Raw genomic sequence first — 23,172 nt, 5'->3', positions numbered from 1 at the left:
AAATTGAGATTTACTGTTAACTATTCAGGCCATTTCATCAGAGGACACACCTAAGCATAGTAAAGGAAGTTTCTAGTGTGAACAAAAAGGTATGCTGGTAAGAAGCTGAGCCAGCTGGGGAGAGAAAATGCTAGACATGGGTGGCATTTGTAGCATTAAGGCAAGTGGGGAAAGAAGGAGAATGTTGCAAAATGAGGCACAGGGAATTTCATTACCAACTAGAAGGCCTTTTAGGCAGATATGAATTTGAGGACTATTTGTAATACAATATGATATGATCATGCTAGTATTATTCTTGGATGGAAATGTGAAACATAAATGAAAAACCCTTCTCTCTAAAAGTGGAAATAAATGGTTATTTATCCATACTGGAAAAGAATAGTAGTAGCAAGGATGAAATGAGCAGCAATTTACATCTCTGAAGATGGTTTCAAACTGTACAAATGATTAACATTATGAATTCTTGTTAATTTTTCATATGAACTTTTTCTCACTGTTAAGTACTAGAGGGATTTTAAGATGAAATGTTTTCTTTTTCTTTGATAAATCTCTGTCCACTCAAAGAAAATGACCTGAGTACAGTGTTAAGAACTATAATTTATAATTTTCTTTATCAAAATATAAATTGTGTCCATGGCTTTAGGTTGTTCTTAAAAATCTACAAATATATGAAGGTAAATAAAGCTTGAATTCTTATTTTGTAAATATCATTGATAAACTTTGAGTTTTATTTTGGAAGAATCTCTTACAATAAGAAAAAAAGTTTTACATTTGTTAAGTTATCATATTTTGATCTCTGGTAGTGTGGAAAAGTATAGACTTTAGAAGTAGATTTGGTGGTAAATTTTGGTCCTACCATATATTAGCTGTGTGACTTTCTCAAATTACCAAGTCTCTGAGTTTGCATTTTTTTTTTTTACATAAAATGGATGCCATTTACATAGCACAAGGTTGTTGAGATAATAATTAAAGTAGTACTAATAGCCTACTGTAGACTGAAAGCCTTACCGATAACACAAACTGTCATTTAACACGTACTGTGTATGCTATATGCATTATATATTGTATTCTTACAATACAGTAAGCAAGGGAAAAGAAAATGTTAAGAAAATCATTAGGAAGAGAAAATACATTTACAGTACTGTACTGTATATTTATAGTGGCCCCACACAGTTCAAACCCATGTTGTTCAAGGGTCAACAGTATATAAAATACATCGCAATGCATGGTAGTTATTCAATAAACTATCCCTCTCTTTCTCCTCTTCCAGTTTATTATCTATAATATAGAACAAGTCACTATGTTTTAAACTTAATTATTAAGGAAGTGTTCATTTCATAAATTCCTTTATTTCTTTCAATATCTATATTAATACTTTGGAAGAAAGGTATAAATTATGTCTTTATTTACTGCTCTCAAGATTCTGTTAACATTTGAAGACAACCTTGAGTATGGCAGTAACTAGTCAACATGTATTTATTGAGTGCCTGTTCTATCTCAGGAACTTTTTTAGGTACTGAGCATAATATTGGTCAACAAAAACATAGTCTCCATGCTTACCTTCAGCCTGAGAAGAAAGACAATAAGCATGCAAATAACCAAAGATAACTTCAGATTGTGCAATGAATAAATAAGAGAGGGTAATAGGATAGAGAATGGGGAAAACAAAGTTACTTCAGTTAGTAATCAGGGAGGGTCTGAAGAAGGGACACTTGAACTCAAGCCAGAATAATGGGAAAGAGGCTCATAAAATTTTGGATGCAGAGCTCCCCAGATAGAGGAGTAGCTAGCGCAAGCCCTGAAAATGGAATGGATCTATCATTTTCAAGATACAGATCCAGAAGCAGAACTCATGGAGAGTTGTGGGAGATGAGGTACCTGAGGGCTAGATCATAGGGCCTTTATAGACATTGTGAGAGTTGGGACTTAATTTCAGCTACAACAGGTGTTAGCAGGCAAGTAATATCTAATTTTTTTTAAAGAGCAACCTAGCTGTTGTTTTGTAATGTACCAGAGGGTGCAAAAGTGGAAGCAGGTAACCAGAAAGCTTAATTTGTTTATCCATTCTCCTGTTGTTGGATACCTTGGCTATGTCTAATTTTTGGCATTTATAAATAAAACTGGTATGAATGTTCTTAGACAAGTCATTTTATGAAGACATATATGGATGATATATATATTTTTTCCCCTTCTTGGGTAAATACCTAGGAATAGAATCACTGATTTGAGTAGGTATGATAAACTTCCAGACTTTTCCCCCAAAGTTCCCTTTTACACTCCTTTCTACAACATATGACAATTCTAGTTGTTCCACATCCTCACCAACATTTTTGTCAGTCTTTTATTTTTTTTAATGTTTATTTATTTGTTTGAGAGAGAAAGAGAATGCCTGTGTGTGCATACAGGAGAAAGGCAGAGAGAGAATCCCAAGTAGGCTCCATGCTGTCAGCATAGAACCAAACAGAGGCTTCAAACTCACCGTGAAATCATGACCTGAGCTGAAATCCAGAGTCAGCCACCCAACCACCTGGCACCCAGGTGCCCCTGTCAGTCTTCTAATTTTACCCGTGTGCAGTGGTATCCCTCTGGTATTATTTTACATTTCCCTGATGACTAATGATGTTCAGTACTTTTCATGTGCTTACTGCTTATTAGTATATCTTTGTGAAATTTTGTTCAGGTCTTTTGCTCATTTATTTTTCAGTTGGATTGTCTTTTTGTTACTGAGTTGGAGGAGTTCTTTATATATTCTGGGAACAATCCTTTGTAACATTGTTTTTCTGTATTTTCCCTCAGTCTGTGGCTTGCCTGGTCAGTCATTCTGTTTTCTTTTCTTTTCTTTTCTTTTCTTTTCTTTTCTTTTCTTTTCTTTTCCTTTCTTTTCTTTTCTTTTCCTCTTCTCTTCTCTTCTCTTTTTTCTTTTCTTTTCTTTTCTTTTCTTTCTTTCGACTGAGAGAGTATGGGCAGAGGTAGTGGGAGAGAGAGAATCTTAAAGCAGGCTCCACAGTCAACCTGACACGGGGCTCAATCTCACAACTGAAAACATGACCTGAGCCGAAATCAAGAGTTGGACACTTAACCAACCAACTGACCCACCCAGGTGCCCCTGTCTGTTCATTTTCTTAATGGTGTATTTGGATGAGAAGATTTCCATTTTGATGAAGTTCAATTGACCAATTATTTTTATGGCTATTGATTTCTGTGTCCTGAGAAATCTTTGGCTGCCTTCAATCATGAAGCTGTCCTATGTTTTCCTCTAGCAGCTTTCAAATTTTTGCTTTTACCTTTGATCAATCTCTAATTTTTGTGTTTAATCTGAGTCAGGAAATCCGGATTTATTTTTTCCCATCTGGATGTTATTGTTACATCACCATTTGTTGACAAAACTTTCTTTCTCCAATGTATTACTTCAGCATGTTTGTCTAGAATGAAATTACTGTATAAGTTAATAGATATTTTATTATTCTATTTTCTATTTTGTCTGACTTTACATTCAGTAAGTGGTACTTTTCAAGGAATTTGTCTATTTTATCACATTGTCAAATTTGTTCACGTAATGCTGTGCAGAGTATTCCCTTATATTCCTGTTTATGCCTATAGGATCTGTAGTGGTATTTCTTTCCTCTTCATTCCTGATATTGATATATGTATTCTCTTTTTCTTGATTAATGAGGGTAGACTTTATTTTCAAAGAACCAACTTTTCACTTTGTTAGTATCTTTATTGTTTGTTTTCTGATGTATTAATTGATTTCTGCTCTTTATTTATTATGTTCTTTCTTTTATTAACTTGGAGTTTCCTTGCTCCTCTTTTTCTAGCTTCCTCAGATAAAACATTAGGTCAGTGATTTTAGACAGTTTTTTTTTTTTTAGAATTTTTGTTAATATTAGCATTTAAATTATAAGTCTGTTAAAGGCAGTGTATTCCCCACATTTTGCAATGTTGCATTTTTTTCTTCTATAATTTGGCTTTTGTAAATAATGCTGCAATAAGCATCAGGGTACATGTATACCCTTGAGTTAATGTTTTTAATTAAGTTTTTATTTTAATTCTGGTATAGTTAATATACAGTGTTATATTAGTTTCAGCTGTACAAAATACTGATACAACAATTTCATACATCACCTAGTGCTCATCACAAGTGCACTTCTTAATTCCCATCACCTATTTCTCTCATCCTTCTACACACCTCCTCTTTGGTAACCATCAATATGTTCTCTATAATTAAGAGTCTGTGTCTTGGTTTGTCTCTCTCGCTCTTTTTTTTTCTTTGCTCATTTGTTTTGCATCTTAAATTCCACATATGAGTGAAATTGTATGGTATTTGTCTTTTTCTGACTGACTTATTTTATTTTTTTATTTTTTTTAATTTTATTTTTAATTTTTTTAAATTTACATCCAAATTAGTTAGCATATAGTGCAACGATGATTTCAGGAGTAGATTCCTTAGTGCCCTTTACCCATTTAGCCCATCCCCCCTCCCACAACCCCTCCAGTAACCCTCTGTTTGTTCTCCATGTTTATGAGTCTCTTATGTTTTGTCCCCCTCCCTGTTTTTATATTATTGTTGTTTCCCTTCCCTTATGTTCATCTGTTTTGTCTCTTAAAGTCCTCATATGAATGAGGTCATATGATTTTTGTCTTTCGCTGACTGACTCATTTCACTTAGCATAATACCCTCCAGTTCCATCCACATAGTTGCAAATGGCAAGATTCCATTCTTTTTGGTTGCCGAGTAATACTCCATTGTATATATACACCACATCTTCTTTGTCCATTCATCCATCGATGGACATTTGGGCTCTTTCCATACTTTGGCTATTGTTAATAGTGCTGCTATAAACATGGGGGTGCATGTGTCCCTTCGAAACAGCACACCTGTATCCCGTGGATAATTGCCTAGTAGTGCAATTGCTGGGTCATAGGGTAGTTCTGTTTTTAGTTTTTTGAGGAACCTCCATACTTTTTTCCAGAGTGGCTGCACCAGCTTGCACTCCCACCAACAATGCAAAAGAGCTCTTTCTCTGCATCCTTGACAACATCTGTTGTTGCTTGAGTTGTTAATGTTAGCCATTCTGACAGGTGCAAGATGGTATCTCATTGTGGTTTTGATTTGTATTTCCCTTATGATGAGTGATGTTGAGCATTTTTTCATGTGTCAGTTGACCATCTGGATGTCTTCTTTGGAGAAGTGCCTATTCATGTCTTTTGCCCATTTCTTCACTGGATTATTTGTTTTTTGGGTGTTGAGTTTGAAAGTTCTTTATAGATTTTGGATACTAACCCTTTATCTGAGATGTCATTTGCAAATATCTTCTCCCATTCTGTCAGTTGCCTTTTAGTTTTGTTGATTGTTTCCTTCGCTGTGCAGAAACTTTGTTTTGATGAGGTCCCAGTAATTCATTTTTGCTTTTGTTTCCCCTGCTTCCGGAGACGTGTTGAATAAGAAGTTGCTACAGGTGAGGTCAAAGTGGTTTTTGCCTGCTTTTTCCTCGAGGATTTTAATGGCTTCCTGTCTTACATTGAGGTCTTTCATCCATTTTGAGTTTATTTTTGTGTATGGTAGAAGAAGGTGGTCCAGGTTCATTCTTCTGCATGTCGTTGTCCAGTTTTCCCAGCACCACTTGCTGAAGAGACTGTCTTTATTCCATTGGATATTCTTTCCTGCTTGTCAAAGATTAGTTGGCCATACATTGTGGGTCCATTTCTGGGTTCTCTATTCTGTTCCATTGATCTGAGTGTCTGTTCTTGTGCCAGTACCATACCATCTTGATGGTTACAGCTTTGTAGTATAGCTTGAAGTCTGGGATTGTGATGCCTCCTGCTTTGGTTTTCTTTTTCAAGATTGCTTTGGCTATTCAGGGTCTTTTCTGGTTCCGTAGACATTTTAGGATTATTTGTTCTAGCTCTGTGAAGAATGCTGGTGTTATTTTGATAGGGATTGCTTTGAATATGTAGATTGCTTTGGGTAGTATCGACATTTTAACAATATTTGTTCTTCCTATCCAGGAGCATGGAATCTTTTTCCATTTTTTTGTGTCTTCTTTGATTTCTTTCATAAGCTTTCTATAGTTTTCAGTGTATAGATTTTTCACCTCTTTGGTTAGATTTATTCCTAGGTATTTTATGGTTTTTGGTGCAATTGTAAATGGGATCGATTCCTTGATTTCTTTTTCTGTTGCTTCATTGTTGGTGTATAGGAATGCAACTGATTTCTGTGTGTTGATTTTATATCCTGCAACTTTGCTGAATTCAGGAATCAATTCTAGCAGTATTTTGGTGGAATCTTTTGGGTTTTCCATATAGAGTATCATTTGACTGACTTATTTAGCTTAGCATTGTACTCTAGCTCCATCCCTATTGTTGCAAATGGCAAGAATTCATTCTTTTTCATGGCTGAGTAATGTTCCTTTATTTATATATGTACACCACATCTTCTTTGTCCATTCATCTATCAGTGGACACTGGTCTGCTTCCATAATTTGGCTATTGTAAATAATGCTGCTATAAACATAAAGGTACATATATCCCTTTAAATTAGTATTTTTTGTATTTTGGGGGTAGATACCCAGTAGTGTGATTACTGGATCATAGGGTAGTTCCATTTTTAACTTTTTGAGGCACGTCCATACTGGTTTCCACAGTGGCTACACCAGTTTGCATTCCCACCGACAGTGCAAGAAGGTTCCTTTTTCTCCGCATCTTCACCAACACCTGTTGTTTCTTGTGTTTTTGATGTTAGCCATCTGACAGGTGTGAGGTAGTTTTGGTTTACATCTCATTGTAGTTTTGGTTTACATTTCCCCAATGATGAATGATGATGAGCACCTTTCAAGTGTCTGTTGGCCATCTGGATGTCTTCTTTGTATAAATTTCTTTTCATGTCTCCTGCCCATTTTTTAATTGGATTATTTGGCTTTTTGGTGTTGACATGTGTAAGTTCTTCATATATTTTGGATACTAACCCTTTATCAGATAAGTCATTTGCAAATATCTTCTCCCGTTTAGGTTGCCTTTTAGTTTTGTTGATTATTTCCTTTACTGTACAGAATGCTTTTATTTTGATGTAGTCCCAATAGCTTATTTTTGCTTTTATTTCCCTTGCCTCAGGAGACATATCTAGGAAAATGTTGCTATGGCTTATGTGAGAGAAATAAATGCCTGTGCTCTTTTCTAGGATTTTCATGGTTTCAAGTCTTACATTTAGGTTTATAATTCATTTTGAATTTATTTTTGTGTATAGTGTAAGAAAGTGGTCTAGTTTCATTCTTTTGCATGCAGTTGTCCAGTTTTCCCAACTGAAATTTATTGAAGAGACTGTCTTTCCTCCTTTTTCAAAGATTAATTGACCATATAATTATGGGTTTATTTCTGGTTTTTCTAATCTGTTCCATTGATCTATGTGTCTGTTTTTGCATTAGTACCATACTATTTTGATACTGTAGCTATGTAATATAACTTGAAGGCTGGAATTGTGATATCTGAAGCTTTGCTTTTCTTTTTCAAGATTGCTTTGGCTATTCAAGGTCTTTTGTGGTTCCATACAAATTTTAGGATCATTTGTTCTAGTTCTGTGAAATGTTGCATTTTAAAAATCATTCTTTAGAAGATTTTTAATTGTGCTTTTGATTTCTTCTTTGATCTTTAGAAGTCTATTTTTAAATTTTTGTGTACTTAAGATTTTTATAGATCTCTTATTTTATTGGTTTCTAACTAAATTCCATTCTGGTCAGAGAAAATTCTTTATGTGATTTCAGTGTTGTTGTTGTTGTTTTACATTTATTGCAGTTTATTTTATCATTCAGCAGCATATGGTTCTATCTTGTGAATTTCTGTGTCACATGCCATTGAAATGAGCATACGGTATAATACATTTTTGGGGGGTCTTAGCTGTTCTATAAGTTGCTGAGAGAGGGTTGTTAAATTTTTCAATGAATTCTGTCAGCTTTACATTTGGTTTTTGAATCTCTGTTATTTATGATATTCATATTCATGATTGTTATGGCTGTATGTTGAATTAACCCTTTTATCATTACAAAATGCCCTGCTTTATCTCAGGTAATATTCTGTGTCTTGAATTTTCTTCATCTAATGATGAAAACACTCTTCACTTCTTATGCTTAATATTAGTAATAATAAAGGCACTCTTGCCTTCTTATGCTTAATGTTAGCATGGTATATATTTTTCTATTCATTTACTTTCAGTCTATCTGTTTAAAAATCCTTTTTCATAGACAGCGTAGTTGGCACTTACTTTTTAAAGTTCATTTTGCAAACTGTCTTTTAATTGGAGGATACAGTCCATTAACATTTAATATAATTATTGATATGGTTGGATATGTGTCTACCATTTTATTTTATTTTGTATTTTCTATTTTTTGCTTTTTGCCTTTATCAATTAATTTGATATATTTCAGAATTGCATTTTAATTTTCCTTTTGACTTTTTATTTATGCCTCTTTACATGACGTTTTAGCAGAGTTTCTAGTAATTTCAATATAGAAACTTAACTTTTCACAGTCTATTTAGAATTAATATTATGCCATTTTGTATTATGTCAAATAGATTCATTTATCCACTCCTGTCCTTTGTAGTATAGGTTGTCTTACACCTACATATATTATAAAGTTATATAGTATTATCAAGTTGGAATATTAGGAGACTTCAGATTATTTAAGTATTATCCTGATTTCAGGATAATAGATGAAGTAGTTTTCCCATGATTCCTTTATTTAGAAGAATATTTGTAATTCAGGTCAAAGGAGTTTAGACAATATAATTGATCAGATTCTTAAGTGATCTCATCAGTCATTTGGATTTTGTATACACATTACCACTCACCTCCCAAAACCCTGTACTTTCTAGTTTCCGTAACACCGATCTCTCTCAGAAGCTGAAGTGATATAAAAATTTTGATTATGTATATCAGAACCAGGGTTTTCCTTGGATTCATATTTTTTTTTAAAAATGCCTTTTTTCTGGAACACCAGATCATCTTCTATTTAAAATGAGTCAACAGGACAAGGCAAAGCTTGATAATAGATAACAGTAAGATAGAAGTATAATAGAGTTGTTCACCTCGCTTTACTTTCTTTGCCTTATGTTGCCCTTTTTTTTTTTTTAATTTTAGGGAGAGAGAGAGAAAGAGTGTGAGTGGGGGAGAGGGGCAGAGGTAGAGAGAGAGAGAGAGAGAGAGAGAGAGAGAGAGAGAGAATCCCAAGCAGGCCCCATGCTCAGTTTGGAGCCTGATGTGGGGCTCAGTGCAATGACCCTGGGATCCTGACCTGAGCCAAAATCAAGAATTGGACACTCATTGGACTGAGCCACCCAGACACCTCCTTTTCTTTTTAATTTATATGTGTTCCCTTTTTTGGAAGGCACTGCCAGAAGCCATGTACTAGTAATTTTATCTTTAAAAAGAGAAATATGTTCATGGTTGAGTGGGGTGGTTTTGCCTTGTCTGTTCCTTTAAGCCCAGCCTCCGTATGTTCCCTCCCTACAGAATAACAAGCAGGGCACTAATTTAGAAAGCTTTACATGAAGTGACCTTAAAATTCTGCCTTTGCAAATCCTTTATGTCCAATGTATGAAATTTGTTCCTTGTTCATGCAATTAGTGTAGCTTTGGAAGTGTAGGAATTAAGTTGCAGAAATGAAAAAATACCTTTTGTGTTGCTGTTCCTTAGTATCTACATGTTGAAACTTAAGGTAAAGTGATAAAAAAAAAAATTCAGAAAATCTTTCTGAACATGTTTGACCCATTTTGAGAGAATTCTCCCATTATCTGAAAGAAAATGGCAAAATTTGGAATTTTAGCCTTTCAAGTAGTTATTATTCTTTGCTGTTAGCTAAATGTATATTACAAATAGCTTCTTTTTTTTTTTTTTTTTTTTTTTTTGGTTGTATGTAGTGATTAACTGGTAGTTGACATCATTTTTTCCTAATTGTATCTGTAATTTTCTGGGAAAACTCAAATCAAACAAGATCTTTGTCCAAAATTGGAATGATAGAAGACTCTCTGTGAGAGTCTACTTATTGCAAACATTACCTGGATTAATGATTTCTGTTCACTTCTTAATCACCCACCCTCTAATGTATATTTCCCTTAAGGCTTCTTCCAAGACCTATGGAATTTACCCATTATGTGAACTTCCAAAACAAAAATGAAATTTTTTAGAGAAAGCCTTAATTTGATTCTTGAGAATTAATTTTTAGTTCCAGTCATGTGTATTATAGAAAACAAAAGAAAATTAGTGTTTGTTTTGCTCCATAGCTTTTTAAATATCACTTTTGCTTTCTCTTTTGAAAACATATCTTGAGTTTTAATTTTTTTTAAACAGTCTTCAAGGAATTGGCCATTATCAGAGCTCAAGACTGATAACATGAGGATGTAATTTCTCAGTGGCTTACGAGAAAATTATTTAGCTCTTGTTTATTTCCCATTGGGATGGGGGGAGAAGTGAAAAGTACTGTTTATTAGCCTCATGAAAATCTTGTGTTTTTAGCCCCCTAGAGAAAGCAAGAAATCAAACTAATGTTTCAAATATTTTACTTCATTCAACCTGGGATAATACACACATTGTGTAGTCCACATTTTTTTAACCACAGTATATTTTTACTTGGCTTCTTTTAGGATGCAGTAAGAGGTTATAAAAAAGGAATTTCTGTTGGTAACTGAGGAGAGAGATATTCCTCTTTGCCCAACTATTCTATGTCATTTATCACTAGTGACTTAATTTCCCAGCATCAGTGTTTACTTTTTATACTTAAAAATTAAATAAATTGGGTCTGATAAAGGGCAATTTTCAGTATAGATTACAGATAATTATTATAAATTATCTTGGGGTCAGATTTTAACCAGCTTATTCCCAAGTTGTTTTCTTTATTTGGGGCCCTTTAAAACTTGAAAGAAAGATGTCTAGTATATGAATGTTTTTTCTCCACATTTTATTAAAAATATAATATAATTTTTGGCATTATTTTCACCACACTCCCTATTTTGTTTTCACTTTGAAGTAGTAAAGTTCCTAATAAAAGTTCCTGATAAAATAAGCTTTTTAAGAGGCCTTTCTAAAACAAATATGCTTTGGCCTTTCTCAGGGCAGGTAAATTAAAAGGTTCAGTTGCTATAGTTGAGGAGGAAAGAGAAGCTACTTAGTGCTGACTCTTCAACGTCTTTCACTTACTTCTTTAACTTTATCAGCTTTTTCTTCAACTTGAAATGTTGGTTTTTTGAAAAGTAGGGTCAATGACAACTGAGAAATTTGAGTGTCAAATCAGAACCACTTAATTCTGATTTTCTTCTCCTGACTTAATAATATCTGTTTAATTCCAAATACTTGAAAAGAAATATTTAGATATAAACAAGCTTCACCCATTCTTTAAGTGACTGCCTTTTCCTCCATTTCTGCCCCCTAAGAAATGCAACAAATTCTTATCTAAAGTAATCTTTCACTGTTACAGTACTTTTTTAGCACTAGCAAATTTGTTAAAAGGAGAAAACATCAGAAGTTTTTATTTTTGTTAACTTAGCTACCACTCCTATGTGTCTGTACATGAGATAAAATTCTTAGGAAATATTGAAAGTTGAGAATAAACTAAATATATCAATGGTGCTTAATAGTCTTGGCTGTCAAGGATCTACTGCTTGCATACTGTCCTTACTATATATTAGGTTGCAGAATAAACATGTTTATCAATAAGTTATGCAGGTTACTATAGATAGGGATTTTTTGTTAGTTATCTAGGTATAGATTTGTAGATTTCTGATACTGTTTTCATTTTTAAGTGAAAGATGGCATAATTATGAGGAAAATACAGAACCTTGCAAGACTCTTAGTGCCTTATCCTAATGCTGAAGCAGAGCCTTTTATTTCAAATTTTTCATTTCAGTTACTACAATAAGAATGATTATGTTTTTTTTTTTTTTCTTTTTTCCTAGATTCATCCTCTGGATGTCTAAAGGCCTCAACTCATCTGGGTGCAATAGATGTTTACGTCAGCCAACTAGGGAAAGTGGAGTTAAAATCTCATGAAGGTTAGCCAAGTGGAATGTTTTATTTTGACATATGGTGTACGGAAGGTTTTATGTAACATCTAGGAAACAGATGGTCAGATTATCTGTATTGACATCGTGAGCTCAAGAAGATTTCTTCTGATAGAACTTGATTTAAAGATTGACTGGAGGGGGTACTGGCTGGCTCAGTCAGTGGAGCATGTGACTCTTGATCTCAGGGTTGTGAGTTCTAGCCCTACGTTGGATATAGAAATTGCTTAAAAATAAAATCTCTAAAAAGAAAAAAAAATAAAGACTGATTTGAAACAGATGGCCATAAATACTATCATTCCCTTTGTAGTGCAAACAAAAATGTTACAATAGGGGCGCCTGGTTGGATCAGTTGGTTGAGCGTCTGACTTCAGCTCAGGTCATGATCTTGCAGTTGACAAGTTTGAGCCCCACGTCAGGCTCTGTGCTGACAGCTCAGAGCCTGGAGCCCGCTTCGGATTCTGTGTCTCCCTCTCTCTCTGCCTCTCCCCTGCTCATGCTCTCTCTCTCTGTCTCAAAAATAAAGATAAACATTAAAAAAAAATTTTTTTTTAATGTTACAATATATTGACTGTTACTGTGGAATTGTTAGTGTTTGGGTTTTTCAATTTGGTTTTATGTCTGAAATAGAATATCCTTTTGAGTGAAAATGCTCCCATACATTCTTTTGGAAGCTTTTCTACCCTCATGTAAGAGGACCTTCTTGAAGAGAAGAATTTCTCTAGAGAAATCTTTGCAAAGTATGATCCCAAAATAAAGGTATCACCAGGAAGTTCCTCTAACGTGATTGTTGACTTAGTATTAAGACTAGTATGACATGTCTCTTTATATATATATATCTGTTACAAATAACTTTTCTAAGAATCCAAGTATTTCATTAAAAATACATTTTTTAGTCACGTGAAGACTGAATACAAGTCTTTGTGTACATGGTGCCAAGTGGCTCAGATACTTGGAATAGCTTGCCCATAGGGGCTGAAGTGGCCTGGGTACAGAAAGTTCAGAAACATAGCTCTGTTTATTATTTGTTTGTTTGCTTTTGTTTGTTTTTGTTTTTTGTTTTAAAGTTTCATTTATTTATTTTGAGAGAGAGAGAACAAGCAGCAGAGGGGCAGAGAGAGGGAGAGAGAATCCCAAGCAGGCTCTACACCATCAGCGTGGAGCCTGATGCAGGGCTGGATCTCATGAACCTTGAGATAATGACCTGATCCAAAATCAAGAGTCAGATGCTTAGCTGACTGAGCCCAGCTGCCCTGAAAAACATAGCTCTGTTTAAAAATTGTTTTAAGTAGGGGCGCCTGGGTGATTCAGTCAGTTAAACATCCAGCTTGGGCTCAGGTCATGATCTTGTGGTTCATGAGTTCAAGCCCTGCATTGGCTGCCCAGGCAGCTCAGAGCCTGGAGCCTACTTCAGATTTTGTGTCTCCCTCTCTCTCTGCCCCTCCCCTGATCATGCACTGTCTGTCTGTCTGTCTCTCACTCTCTCTCTGTCTCTCTAAAAAGTAATTAAACATTTAAAAAAAATTTTTTTTAATAAAGTCCAGAAGATATTGCATATTGGCCAGAACAGAGCTATATGTATAACAAGGAAAATACTTCCTTACAGAAACCGGTTATTCCTGATGTTAGCAATATTTTTGGTCATGTTGGTTTAATACTTTTTTGTGCAACAAGGCTCTCTTTTCAGAGTGTCAAAATAAAACTACAAACACAGAGGCCTGAAACAGAAGGTTTTTTGCTGACACACAGGTGTGATTTGATTTTGCAAGATCACATTTTTTTGTCCTTTAAAATAGGATAATATTGTGTTTTCTCTAAATTTCTGAGATCTTCAGTAATGCCATTCAGGGTATTTTGTAAGTGCTATAAAAGTCATATAGGGGTGCCTGGGTGACTCAGTCAGTTAAGCGTCCGACTTCAGCTCAGGTCATGATATCATGGTCCGGGAGTTCGAGTCCCGCGTCAGGCTCTGTGCTGTCAGCACAGAGCCTGGAGCCTGCTTCAGATTCTGTGTCCCCCTCTCTCTCTGCCCCTCCCCTGCTTATGCTCTGTCTCTCTCTGTCTCAAAAATAAATAAAAACATTAAAAAAAATTTTTTTAAGTCATATAATGCATTCTCTTATTATGAAGGCCCAAAGAGAAAAATGTAAACCATTGCTAATTTAATGTAACTAGTAACAGAGTAAAAACAGAGTTTTGAATAAGTAGCTCTTATATGAAAGTTATTTCCTGTTTTTATATGGATGGGCAAAAAGATAAAATAAACAAAAACATTGTTAATCTTCACTTAAAATACTCTTGAGCATTATTTGGAATGTTATTCCAGTAACCTATTGAAATAGCGTATGATATAACAAAATTTGATTAGGATTATAACTTCGTGTTTTTTCCTATTGGAAATGGCATGAAGCTTAAAGATAACTGGAAACAAAAATTTCTGTCAGGTCTTTTAATTACACTTGGGAACAGTAACTTTTTAGAGTAATGGAAAATTATTCAGGATTCTGTTGCTTAATGGTTAGTAAAGACATCTAGAATCCTTTCCAACTCTGCTGCTATCTTGCTGTAGGGTTGGGGAGCCAACCCCTTGAGTCTCTTAGATGTTCTTCATTTTGCCACGCGAAAAAGAATGTTGCATGCTTGTTTTCTCTTCCTATGAGTTAACATGATGACCTTATTAATTCTTTCAAAGAGGCCATGTTTAATAGGCTTAAGAGTCAGACCTGTATCTCAGTACTTACTTTTCCATTTAAAATTTGTCCTTGATAAAACCACTGTTCTTAATATAGTATGTCTTCAGTAAATGGTACAATTAGTATTAGTTCACCTTTTAATTTTAAAAAATGGTATTGAGGGGTACATGGGTGGCTTAGTTGGTTAAGCATCCGACTCTTGATCACAGCTCAGGTCTCAATCTCAGGGTCATGAGTTCAAGCCCCGAGCTGGCTTAAACTTTATTTAAGTAGGCTCCACGACCAGTGTGGATTGATGTCAGTAACCATCAAAATAGTTTATGAAGTGAAGGAGGTTGAAGATATAGCAAGAGTTCTCTTTTCTAAACAATATAGTGTTAAAGATGGGAGATTTGGAAAATTTTTCAAGTCATGAGAATTCTTTCACAGACAGTAATGGAGTTTTGGTAGTGCTGATTTTTGTTTTTAAGGATGTGGAGAAAGATAAGGATAGAGCTAGTTGCATTGCTTAACAATTGTTTTAATTTTTTAAGAAATTATGTTCATATATTTATTTTTTGAGGGAGAGAGAGAGAGCATGAGCAAGCAGGGGAGGGATAGAGAGAGAGGAAAAGAAAAATCCCAAGCAGGCTCTGTTCTGTCAGTTCAGAGCCCATTGTGGTCCTCTAACTCATGAACTGTGAGATCATGACCTGAGCTGAAACTAAGAGTCAGATGCTTAACCAACTGAGCCACCCAGGCGCCCCTATTTTGCTTAACATTTTTAAAGCTCTCACGTATTTAACATCGCTTTTTCATTTAAAAACAGAAAAAAGTGTTCATAAAATTACCACATTTGATTTGTTTAGAGCTAAAAAGTCCTAGAAAAAGGTTTTAAAAATCTACTTTTTGTTAACTTAAATCCCTCATATCTGTTGTTATGGGGAATCTCCTGTCAGTAGTTTACATTTAAATCTTGAAAAGCAATTTGTTTTTTAAATAATATAACCCAGTTGTAGTGATATACCTTATTTCCCCCCTTTTTGAGGGATGATTATGAGAGTTTATCAGTTTTAGCTCAGACTTTCCAGCTTCAGTTAGGAATGCTGAGAAGATATGAAATTAGGGAAACTTAATCTGATGCTAACCAAACTAAAAGACAAACAGTGACCCATAAATGAGTGCATTTTAAAAGGAATCTTTGCAACATTCACAATGAAAGTCGTCCTGACCACTTTTGTCCACAGAGGAAATGGACCTAATGCTTTATGGCAGGGGTCTCTTACTTATTTTATTTGACTTATGAGAAACAGAGAAAGAAAAACTTCTGAAGCAGGAGTGTGTTGATGAATTTGCACTGCAACCCCAACAGATGTAATTGTTTTGGAAAATTATTACTTAGCTAACAGAGTACTTTTTCTTATTTCCTCCTTTAAAAGCTTAAATTACTATAAGATTGTAGTGGAAATAAAGTTGAATGTCTTGTCTCATACACAAAAAGACTGATATCCATTGATATCATTGAAAAGAATTGAAAAGAAACATGAATCAGTTGAAATTCAAATGTTCCCTTTTTTATTATTGTTATTTCCCCCATTCCACCCCACCCCCCACCCCAACATACACACACAGGTTACAACTGAAAACACAAGAGTTTAGGATTCTAGTTGTGTCAGTGATCAGTGAAAACCGAAGTCCTAAATATGATGAGGTAGCAGTATGTGCAATACCACAGTGGTTATGAGCATGGGCCCTGTTGTCATTGAAGTGAATCTAGTTTGCAACACTAGTGCTATTGGGAACTTGAGCAAGTAAAATTGGGATTACAATAATAACTTATAAAGTTGATATGTAGATTAGAAGAGATAACCTAATTAAGCTGTTTTGCTCTCAGCAAATGCTCAATTAATGGTAAATACTATTTACAAACTACATGTGTAGTACACTACACTTTTCTGATATTGGGTAAGCTGACGAGATAGAGCTCTTGGCAGAAGGAGTTCATAATGTTCTAATGACCCATACCCTTGACAAGAATTACTGTGAATGCCTTGGGAGTAAGGAAAAGGCACTGCTGTTTAAATAAAATATGCCAAGGAGTAAAGACAGGGTTCTAGGAGCAATGCTGCCCTTTCAATCATTTTCCAAATAGCCCTTGGTACTTTTGATTTCTTTGCATTAATAAACTCGTTTAAATTTATTACAGGCTCTATTCTTGTCAAGGTCGCATCTTCTCTTCAAGCTCGTTTAGAGTTATCAGGGAAAGAGGTTGACGTGAACTCAGAAGTCCATGTTCAAGAAATGGCTGAAGCTCATAAAGATGATGGTGTAATAATTACTGGTAAGGGTGCTGCGTTTTGCTATGTAAGGTGAATAGTCATCTGTACATGAGTAGAAATATGGTATACATAACTGCAGTTTTAGTCTTTTATTCCTTTACACGGTCACATTTTGGTGTTTTGACATTCTTTTCTTCCAACTGCTTATCGGTAGCACAATGCAGACATTTAATTTGAACTACTCACTAACCTGTCATTGGATAAAAGCCATTTAAAATATTTTTCTATCTTCAAGAGATATTTGCACACTCATATTCACAGCAGCGCTATCACAGTAGCCAAAAGGTGAAAGCAACCTAAATGTCTATTGGTAGATGAATGGTTAAGTGAAGTGTGGCTTATATAGACAATGGAATATTATTTAGCCTTGAAAAGGAAGGAAATCCTGTCACATGCTACATGCATAAGCCTTGAAGACATTATGCTAAGTAAAATAAACTGGTCACAAAAAGACAAATACTGTATGATTCCTCTTATATGTGATATCTATAGTACTCAAGTTCATAGAAACAGAAGGTAGGGGAAGGGGAAAATGGGGACTTCTTCCATGAGTATAGAGTTTGAATTTTGCAAGAAAAAGTTCTGAGGATCTGTTTCACAACAGTGTGAATATACTTAACACTACTGAACTGTAAACTTAAAAATGATTGAGATGGTAACTTTTATGTTATGCATTTTTTTACCACAATTAAAAAAAATTTTTTAAACCATTAATTTTTTTTTTTTTTTTTGCTGGTAAAGCTGCTTTCTAACTGTTGGCCTTAAAAATCATCTAAATACAGGGGCGCCTGGGTGGCGCAGTCAGTTAAGCGTCCGACTTCAGCCAGGTCACGATCTCGCGGCCCGTGAGTTCGAGCCCCGCGTCAGGCTCCGGGCTGATGGCTCGGAGCCTGGAGCCTGTTTCCGATTCTGTGTCTCCCTCTCTCTCTGCCCCTCCCCGGTTCATGCTCTGTCTCTCTCTGTCCCAAAAATAAATAAAAAAAAAGAAAACAAAAATCATCTAAATACATAGAATGCAAGATTTAAGGTTACCTTTATATGTTTGCAATAAACACACATTTGGTTTGGTATTAGGCACATTGTAAACTTGCTCTTTTAATATAACAATTTCTTAGTCCCAGAAATGTGAATGGCTTTTGCACGTTTTTTTTAAATTACCTTCGGCTGCATTGATGGCTGATACTACTTTTTAAAATATTTATTGTATACATGTACATAATAAATACATGTAAACGATAAAAAAAAAAAAAAAGAATTAATGCTGGTAAAGTTTTCCTTAAAATCTTACCAGAACGGCATTGGAAAAATGTGTGTGGCAGTGGTGGTGGTGGCAGTCGTGGCAGTGGGGTGTCTTCATGAGATCAGGTTTCAGTTTTAAATACAAGCATACCTCAGAGATACTGTGTTCCAGACCACTGCAATAAAGCAATTCAAATGAATATTTTTGGTTTCCCAGTGCATATAAAAGCTATGTTTATACTATACTGCAGTCTGTTAAGTGTGCAATAGCGTTATGTCTAAAAAACAATGCAGGTACCTTAATTAAAAATGTTTTATTGCTGAAAAATGGTAATCATCATCTGAGCTTTCAATGAGTCATATAATCTTCTTGCCTTGATGCCAATGGCTCCTGCTGACTGTAAGGGTAGTGGTTGCTGAAGGTTGAAGGTCTAGGTGGCTGTGGCAATTTCTTTAAAAGATGACAGGGAAGTTTGCAACATTGATTCTTCCTTTTACAAATGATATCTCTGTAGCATGCAATGCTGTTTGGTAGCATTTTACGCACAGTGGACCTTCTTTCAAAATTAGAATCTATCCTCTCCACCTCTGCTGCTACTTTATCAACTGAGTTTATGGAATATTCTAAATATTCTAAATTCTTTGTTGTCATTCCAACAGTCTTCACAGTGTCTTCACCAGGAATAGATCCATCTCAAAAAACCACTTTATTTGTTCATCCATAAAAAGTACCTTTTGATACATTCAAATTTTATCTTGAGATTGCAGCAATTCAGTCACATCCTCGGGCTGTACTTCTAGTTCTTTTCCTCTTTCCACCACATTTGCAGTTACTTCCTACACTGAAGACTTGACCCTCTCAAAGCCGTCCATGAGGGATGGAATCAACTTTTTCCAAATTCCTACTAATGTTGAAATTTTAACCTCTTCCCATGAATCATGAATGTTCTTAATGGCATCTAGAATGAATCCTTTTCAGAAGGTTTTCAATTGACTTTGCCCAGATCCATCGGAGGAATCGCTGTCTATGACAGCTATAGCTTTATGAAATGTATTTCTTCAATAATAAGAATAGAAAGTTGAAATTGCTCTTTGATCCGTAAGCTGCAGAATGGATGTTGTGTTAGCAGGCATGAGAACATTAATCCCATTATACCTTTCCATCAGAGCTCTTGAGTGACTGACCACTGCATTGTTAATGAACAGTCATATTTTGGAAAGAATCTTTTTTTCTGAAAATAGGCCTCAACAGTGGACTTAAAGTACTTAGTAAGTCATGTTGTAAACAGATGTACTATCATCCAGGCTTTGTTGTTCCATTGATTGAGCACAGGCAGAATAGATTTAGCCTAGTATTTTTAAGGTTTTTTTAAAACTTTTATTTATTTATTTGAGAGAGACAGAGACAGAGAAGGGCAGAGAGAGCGGGAGAGAGAGAATCCCAAGCAGGCTTCATGCTGCCACCACAGAGCCTGATGCGGGGCTCGAACCCTGAAACCGCGAGATCATGACCTGAGCCAAAACCAAAAGTCAGACAGACATTCAACCGACTGAGCCACCCAGACGCCCCTTGCATAATTTTTAAGGTCCCTAGGATTTTCAGAATGGTAAATGAGCATTGGCTTCAACTTAAAGTCAGCAGCAGCCTTAGCCTGTACCGAGAGGGTCAGTCTGTCCTTTGAAGTTTTGAAGCCAGGCGTTGACTTCTCTTCTCTAGCTATGAAACTCCTAAGTAGCATTTTCCTCCTATATAGCGCTGTTTGTATACATTGAAAATCTGTTGTTTTTAGTGTAGCTACCTTCCTTAATGATCTTAGCTAGATCTTCTGGATAATTTGCTGCAGCTTCTACGTTAGCACTTTTATGTTATCGAGCACTGTTATGTTATGTTATGTTACGTTACGTTACGTTACGTTACGTTACTGCTTCTTTCCTTAAGCCTTATGAACTAACCTCTGCTAGCTTCAAACCTTTTTCTTGCAGCTTTCTCACCTAAACCTTCATAGATTTAAAGAGTGTTAGGCCCCTGCTCTGGATTAGGCTTTGGTTTAAGGGAATATTGTGGCTGGTTTGATCCTCTATCCAGACTGCAAAAACTATCTTCACGTCAGCAGTAAGGCTGTTTCACTTTCTTATCATTCGTGTCTTCACTAGAGTCACACTTTTAATTTTCCTCCAAGAACCTTACTTTGCATTCACAATCTGGCTAACCATTTGGCACAAGAGGCCAAGCTTTCAGCCTATCTTGGCTTTGGACAAGGCTCCCTCACTAAGCTTTATCATTTCTAGCTTTTGATTTCAAGTGAGAGATGTGTGACTCTTCATTTCACTTGAATACTTGCAGGCTAGTGTAGGGTTGTTAACTGGGCTGATGTTGTTGGCACAATATTGTTGTGTCTCAGCAACTATGGAGGTGTGAGGAGAGCGAGAGACGGGGGACTGACCAGTCCGTGGGGTAGTCAGAACATACACATTTATCAATTAAGTTTGCAGTCTTACACGGGTGCCATCTGTGGTGCTTCAAAGCAGTCACAGTAGTTACATCAAAGATCACTGATCGTAGATCACCCACCGTAACAAATGTAAAAATAATGAAAAAGTTTAAAATATTGTGACAATTGCCAAAATGTGACAGACAAAGTAGCAAATGGTAAAGGGGCCAGTAGACTTGCTCAGTGCAGGGTTACCACAGACCTTCAATTTGTAAAAAAATACAATGTCTACAAAGCACAATAAAGCAAAGTACAATAAAGCAAGGTATGCCTTTATTGGTTTTCTATGTCATAAAATTAAACAATCTGTTAAAAATCATAGAATCTTAACAAAAAGCATAACAAGAATAAAAATAAGACCTGTACACCCACCCTCAGATCTAACTCAGTGCCTAATGGCCAGACTCTTAGTGACATAGTAAAAGTTTGATGAAAATTTAACTGTATTTAATGTAGTAAGAATCAACTTCTTATGATCCAATCTCTTGAGTTTAATAAGGAGACAATAGAGTTAACTTTTTTGGCCCCAGTAGTCTAAAGCAATAATATAAATTTGTTTAATAATGTTCTGCATGATAGCATAATCACATTATTTTACGTATATTAATGTTTAAATTACAAATTAAAGTTACTTTGTCATTTTCTATTGTTACTCATAGAATCATGAAATTTAGATTTCATTTTAATTCAGTTTTACAACCCTATTCTCAACACTTTAGCCATTAAAAAAGACCTCATTAAATTATTTAGGAACACTTACTAGTCCTGTCACTGGATAAAATCACTATCTGCAGACCTGATCTCTTTTTTCTTGCCCATTTCTATTCCACTAAACCAGTACCACCTCAAGCATAATATATTTTAAAACAAATGTTCCCTTCCCTTGCCTATCTCCTCCTCCTCCTATCTTCTGTGTTTTCCTTTATTTGGTAAGTCATTCACTCAACAAACTTTTGAGTCAGGCACTGCTAGAAACTAGGAATGAACGATAATAGAGTATGGTCTCTCTGTCATGTGGGAAGCTTACATCCTAGTAAGGTAAGACAAATCAGTGAACACAATGAAGTGGAATAAATGTTGTAGTAAAGATATGTATATGGTACAGTGAAAGCATGTATGTGACCTATCTAAATTAGACTACCATTGTGAGTTTGAAGAGGTGAGAGAAGCACAATATAGCTAGAATATAGAGAGTAGGGGGAATGTGGCATAAAAGAAGGCTAGAGACTTTGGAAGGGGTCAGATCATATAGGGCTGATTTGGATTTTAAACTAAGTGCATGCAAAGGCCCAAAAGGTTTCATCTGGGTTTACACAATCAAATCTATGCATTAAAAAGTTCGCTGAGTGGGGAGCACCTGGATGGCTCGGTCAGTTAAGCGTCTGACTTCAGCTCGGGTCATGATCTCGTGGTCCGTGGGTTCAAGCCCTGTGTCAGGCTCTGTGCTGACAGCTTGGAGCCTGGAGCTGCTTCAGATTCTGTGTCTCCCTCTCTCTCTGCCCCTCCCCTGCTTGCTCTCTGTCTCGCTGTCTGTCTCTCAAAAAAATAAACATTAGGGGCGCCTGGGTGGCTCAGTCGGTTAAGCGGCCGACTTCAGCTCAGGTCATGATCTCGCGGTCCGTGAGTTCGAGCCCCGCGTCAGGCTCTGTGCTGACCGCTCAGAGCCTGGAGCCTGTTTCGGATTCTGTGTCTCCCTCTCTCTGACCCTCCCCCGTTCATGCTTTGTCTCTCTCTGTCTCAAAAATAAAAACGTTAAAAAAAAAAAATTAAAAAAAAAATTAAATAAACATTAAAAAAACTTTTTTTAAAAAGTTCACTGAGTGGTGCCTGAGTGGCTCAAGTTGGTTAAGTGTCCAACTCTTGGTTTTGGCTCAGGTCATGATCTCACATAGTTCATGAGTTTAGGCCCCACACTGGAACTCTCTCTCTCTCTCAAGATAAATAAATAAACTTAAAAAAAAAGTTCACTGAATGTTGGGGCGCCTAGGTAGCTCTGTCAGTTAAGTGTCTGACTTCGACTCAGTTCATGATCTCACAGTTTATGGATTCAAGACCCACATCAGGCTCTGTGCCGACAGCTCGGAGCCTGGCATCTGCTTCGGATTCTGTGTCTCTGTCTCTCTCTGCCCCTCCCCAGCGCTCTCTCTCTCTCTCTCTCTCTCTCAAAAATAAATAAACATTAAAAAAAAAATTTTTTTTAAAGTTCACTGAATGTTGAGTGGAGAAAGATTGGAAAGGACAATGGTGAATGAAGAAAAAGCTAACTAGCAGGCTACTGCAGTAATTCGGAAGAGCTCTTTCTGTGGCCTGGACTCCATAGTAATCTCTCTTAAACTCAACAGAAAAATAAATAAGCCTTCAACAAATTTTGCTTGAAGAAATAGA

General features: G+C 35.8%; 1 protein-coding gene across 5 annotated transcripts in view; it reads left to right on the top strand.

Annotated features, from left to right (window-relative positions):
• Positions 1-23,172, top strand: part of FAM185A (family with sequence similarity 185 member A) — a 108,556-nt gene that overhangs the window by 40,283 nt on the left and 45,101 nt on the right. For 4 of the 5 annotated variants that reach the window (XR_008420252.1, XR_008420251.1, XM_019451270.2 and 1 more), the window contains exons 6-7: positions 11,941-12,036; positions 16,924-17,058. Coding sequence is in view for 3 of the 5 variants with exons in the window: in XM_019451270.2 (XP_019306815.2) it covers positions 11,941-12,036; positions 16,924-17,058 (231 nt within the window). In the remaining 2 variants the exon portion in view is untranslated. The remainder of the gene's footprint in view (positions 1-11,940; positions 12,037-16,923; positions 17,059-23,172) is intronic. The other variant, XM_053897170.1, reaches the window with a different exon arrangement.

The sequence above is a fragment of the Panthera pardus genome, unplaced genomic scaffold (assembly GCF_024362965.1).
Source record: "Panthera pardus isolate Hobbes unplaced genomic scaffold, ASM2436296v1 HiC_scaffold_8, whole genome shotgun sequence".
Taxonomy (NCBI): domain Eukaryota; kingdom Metazoa; phylum Chordata; class Mammalia; order Carnivora; family Felidae; genus Panthera; species Panthera pardus.
Note: the sequence above shows the minus strand (reverse complement) of the source record. Positions and strands in the feature narration are given on the sequence as shown.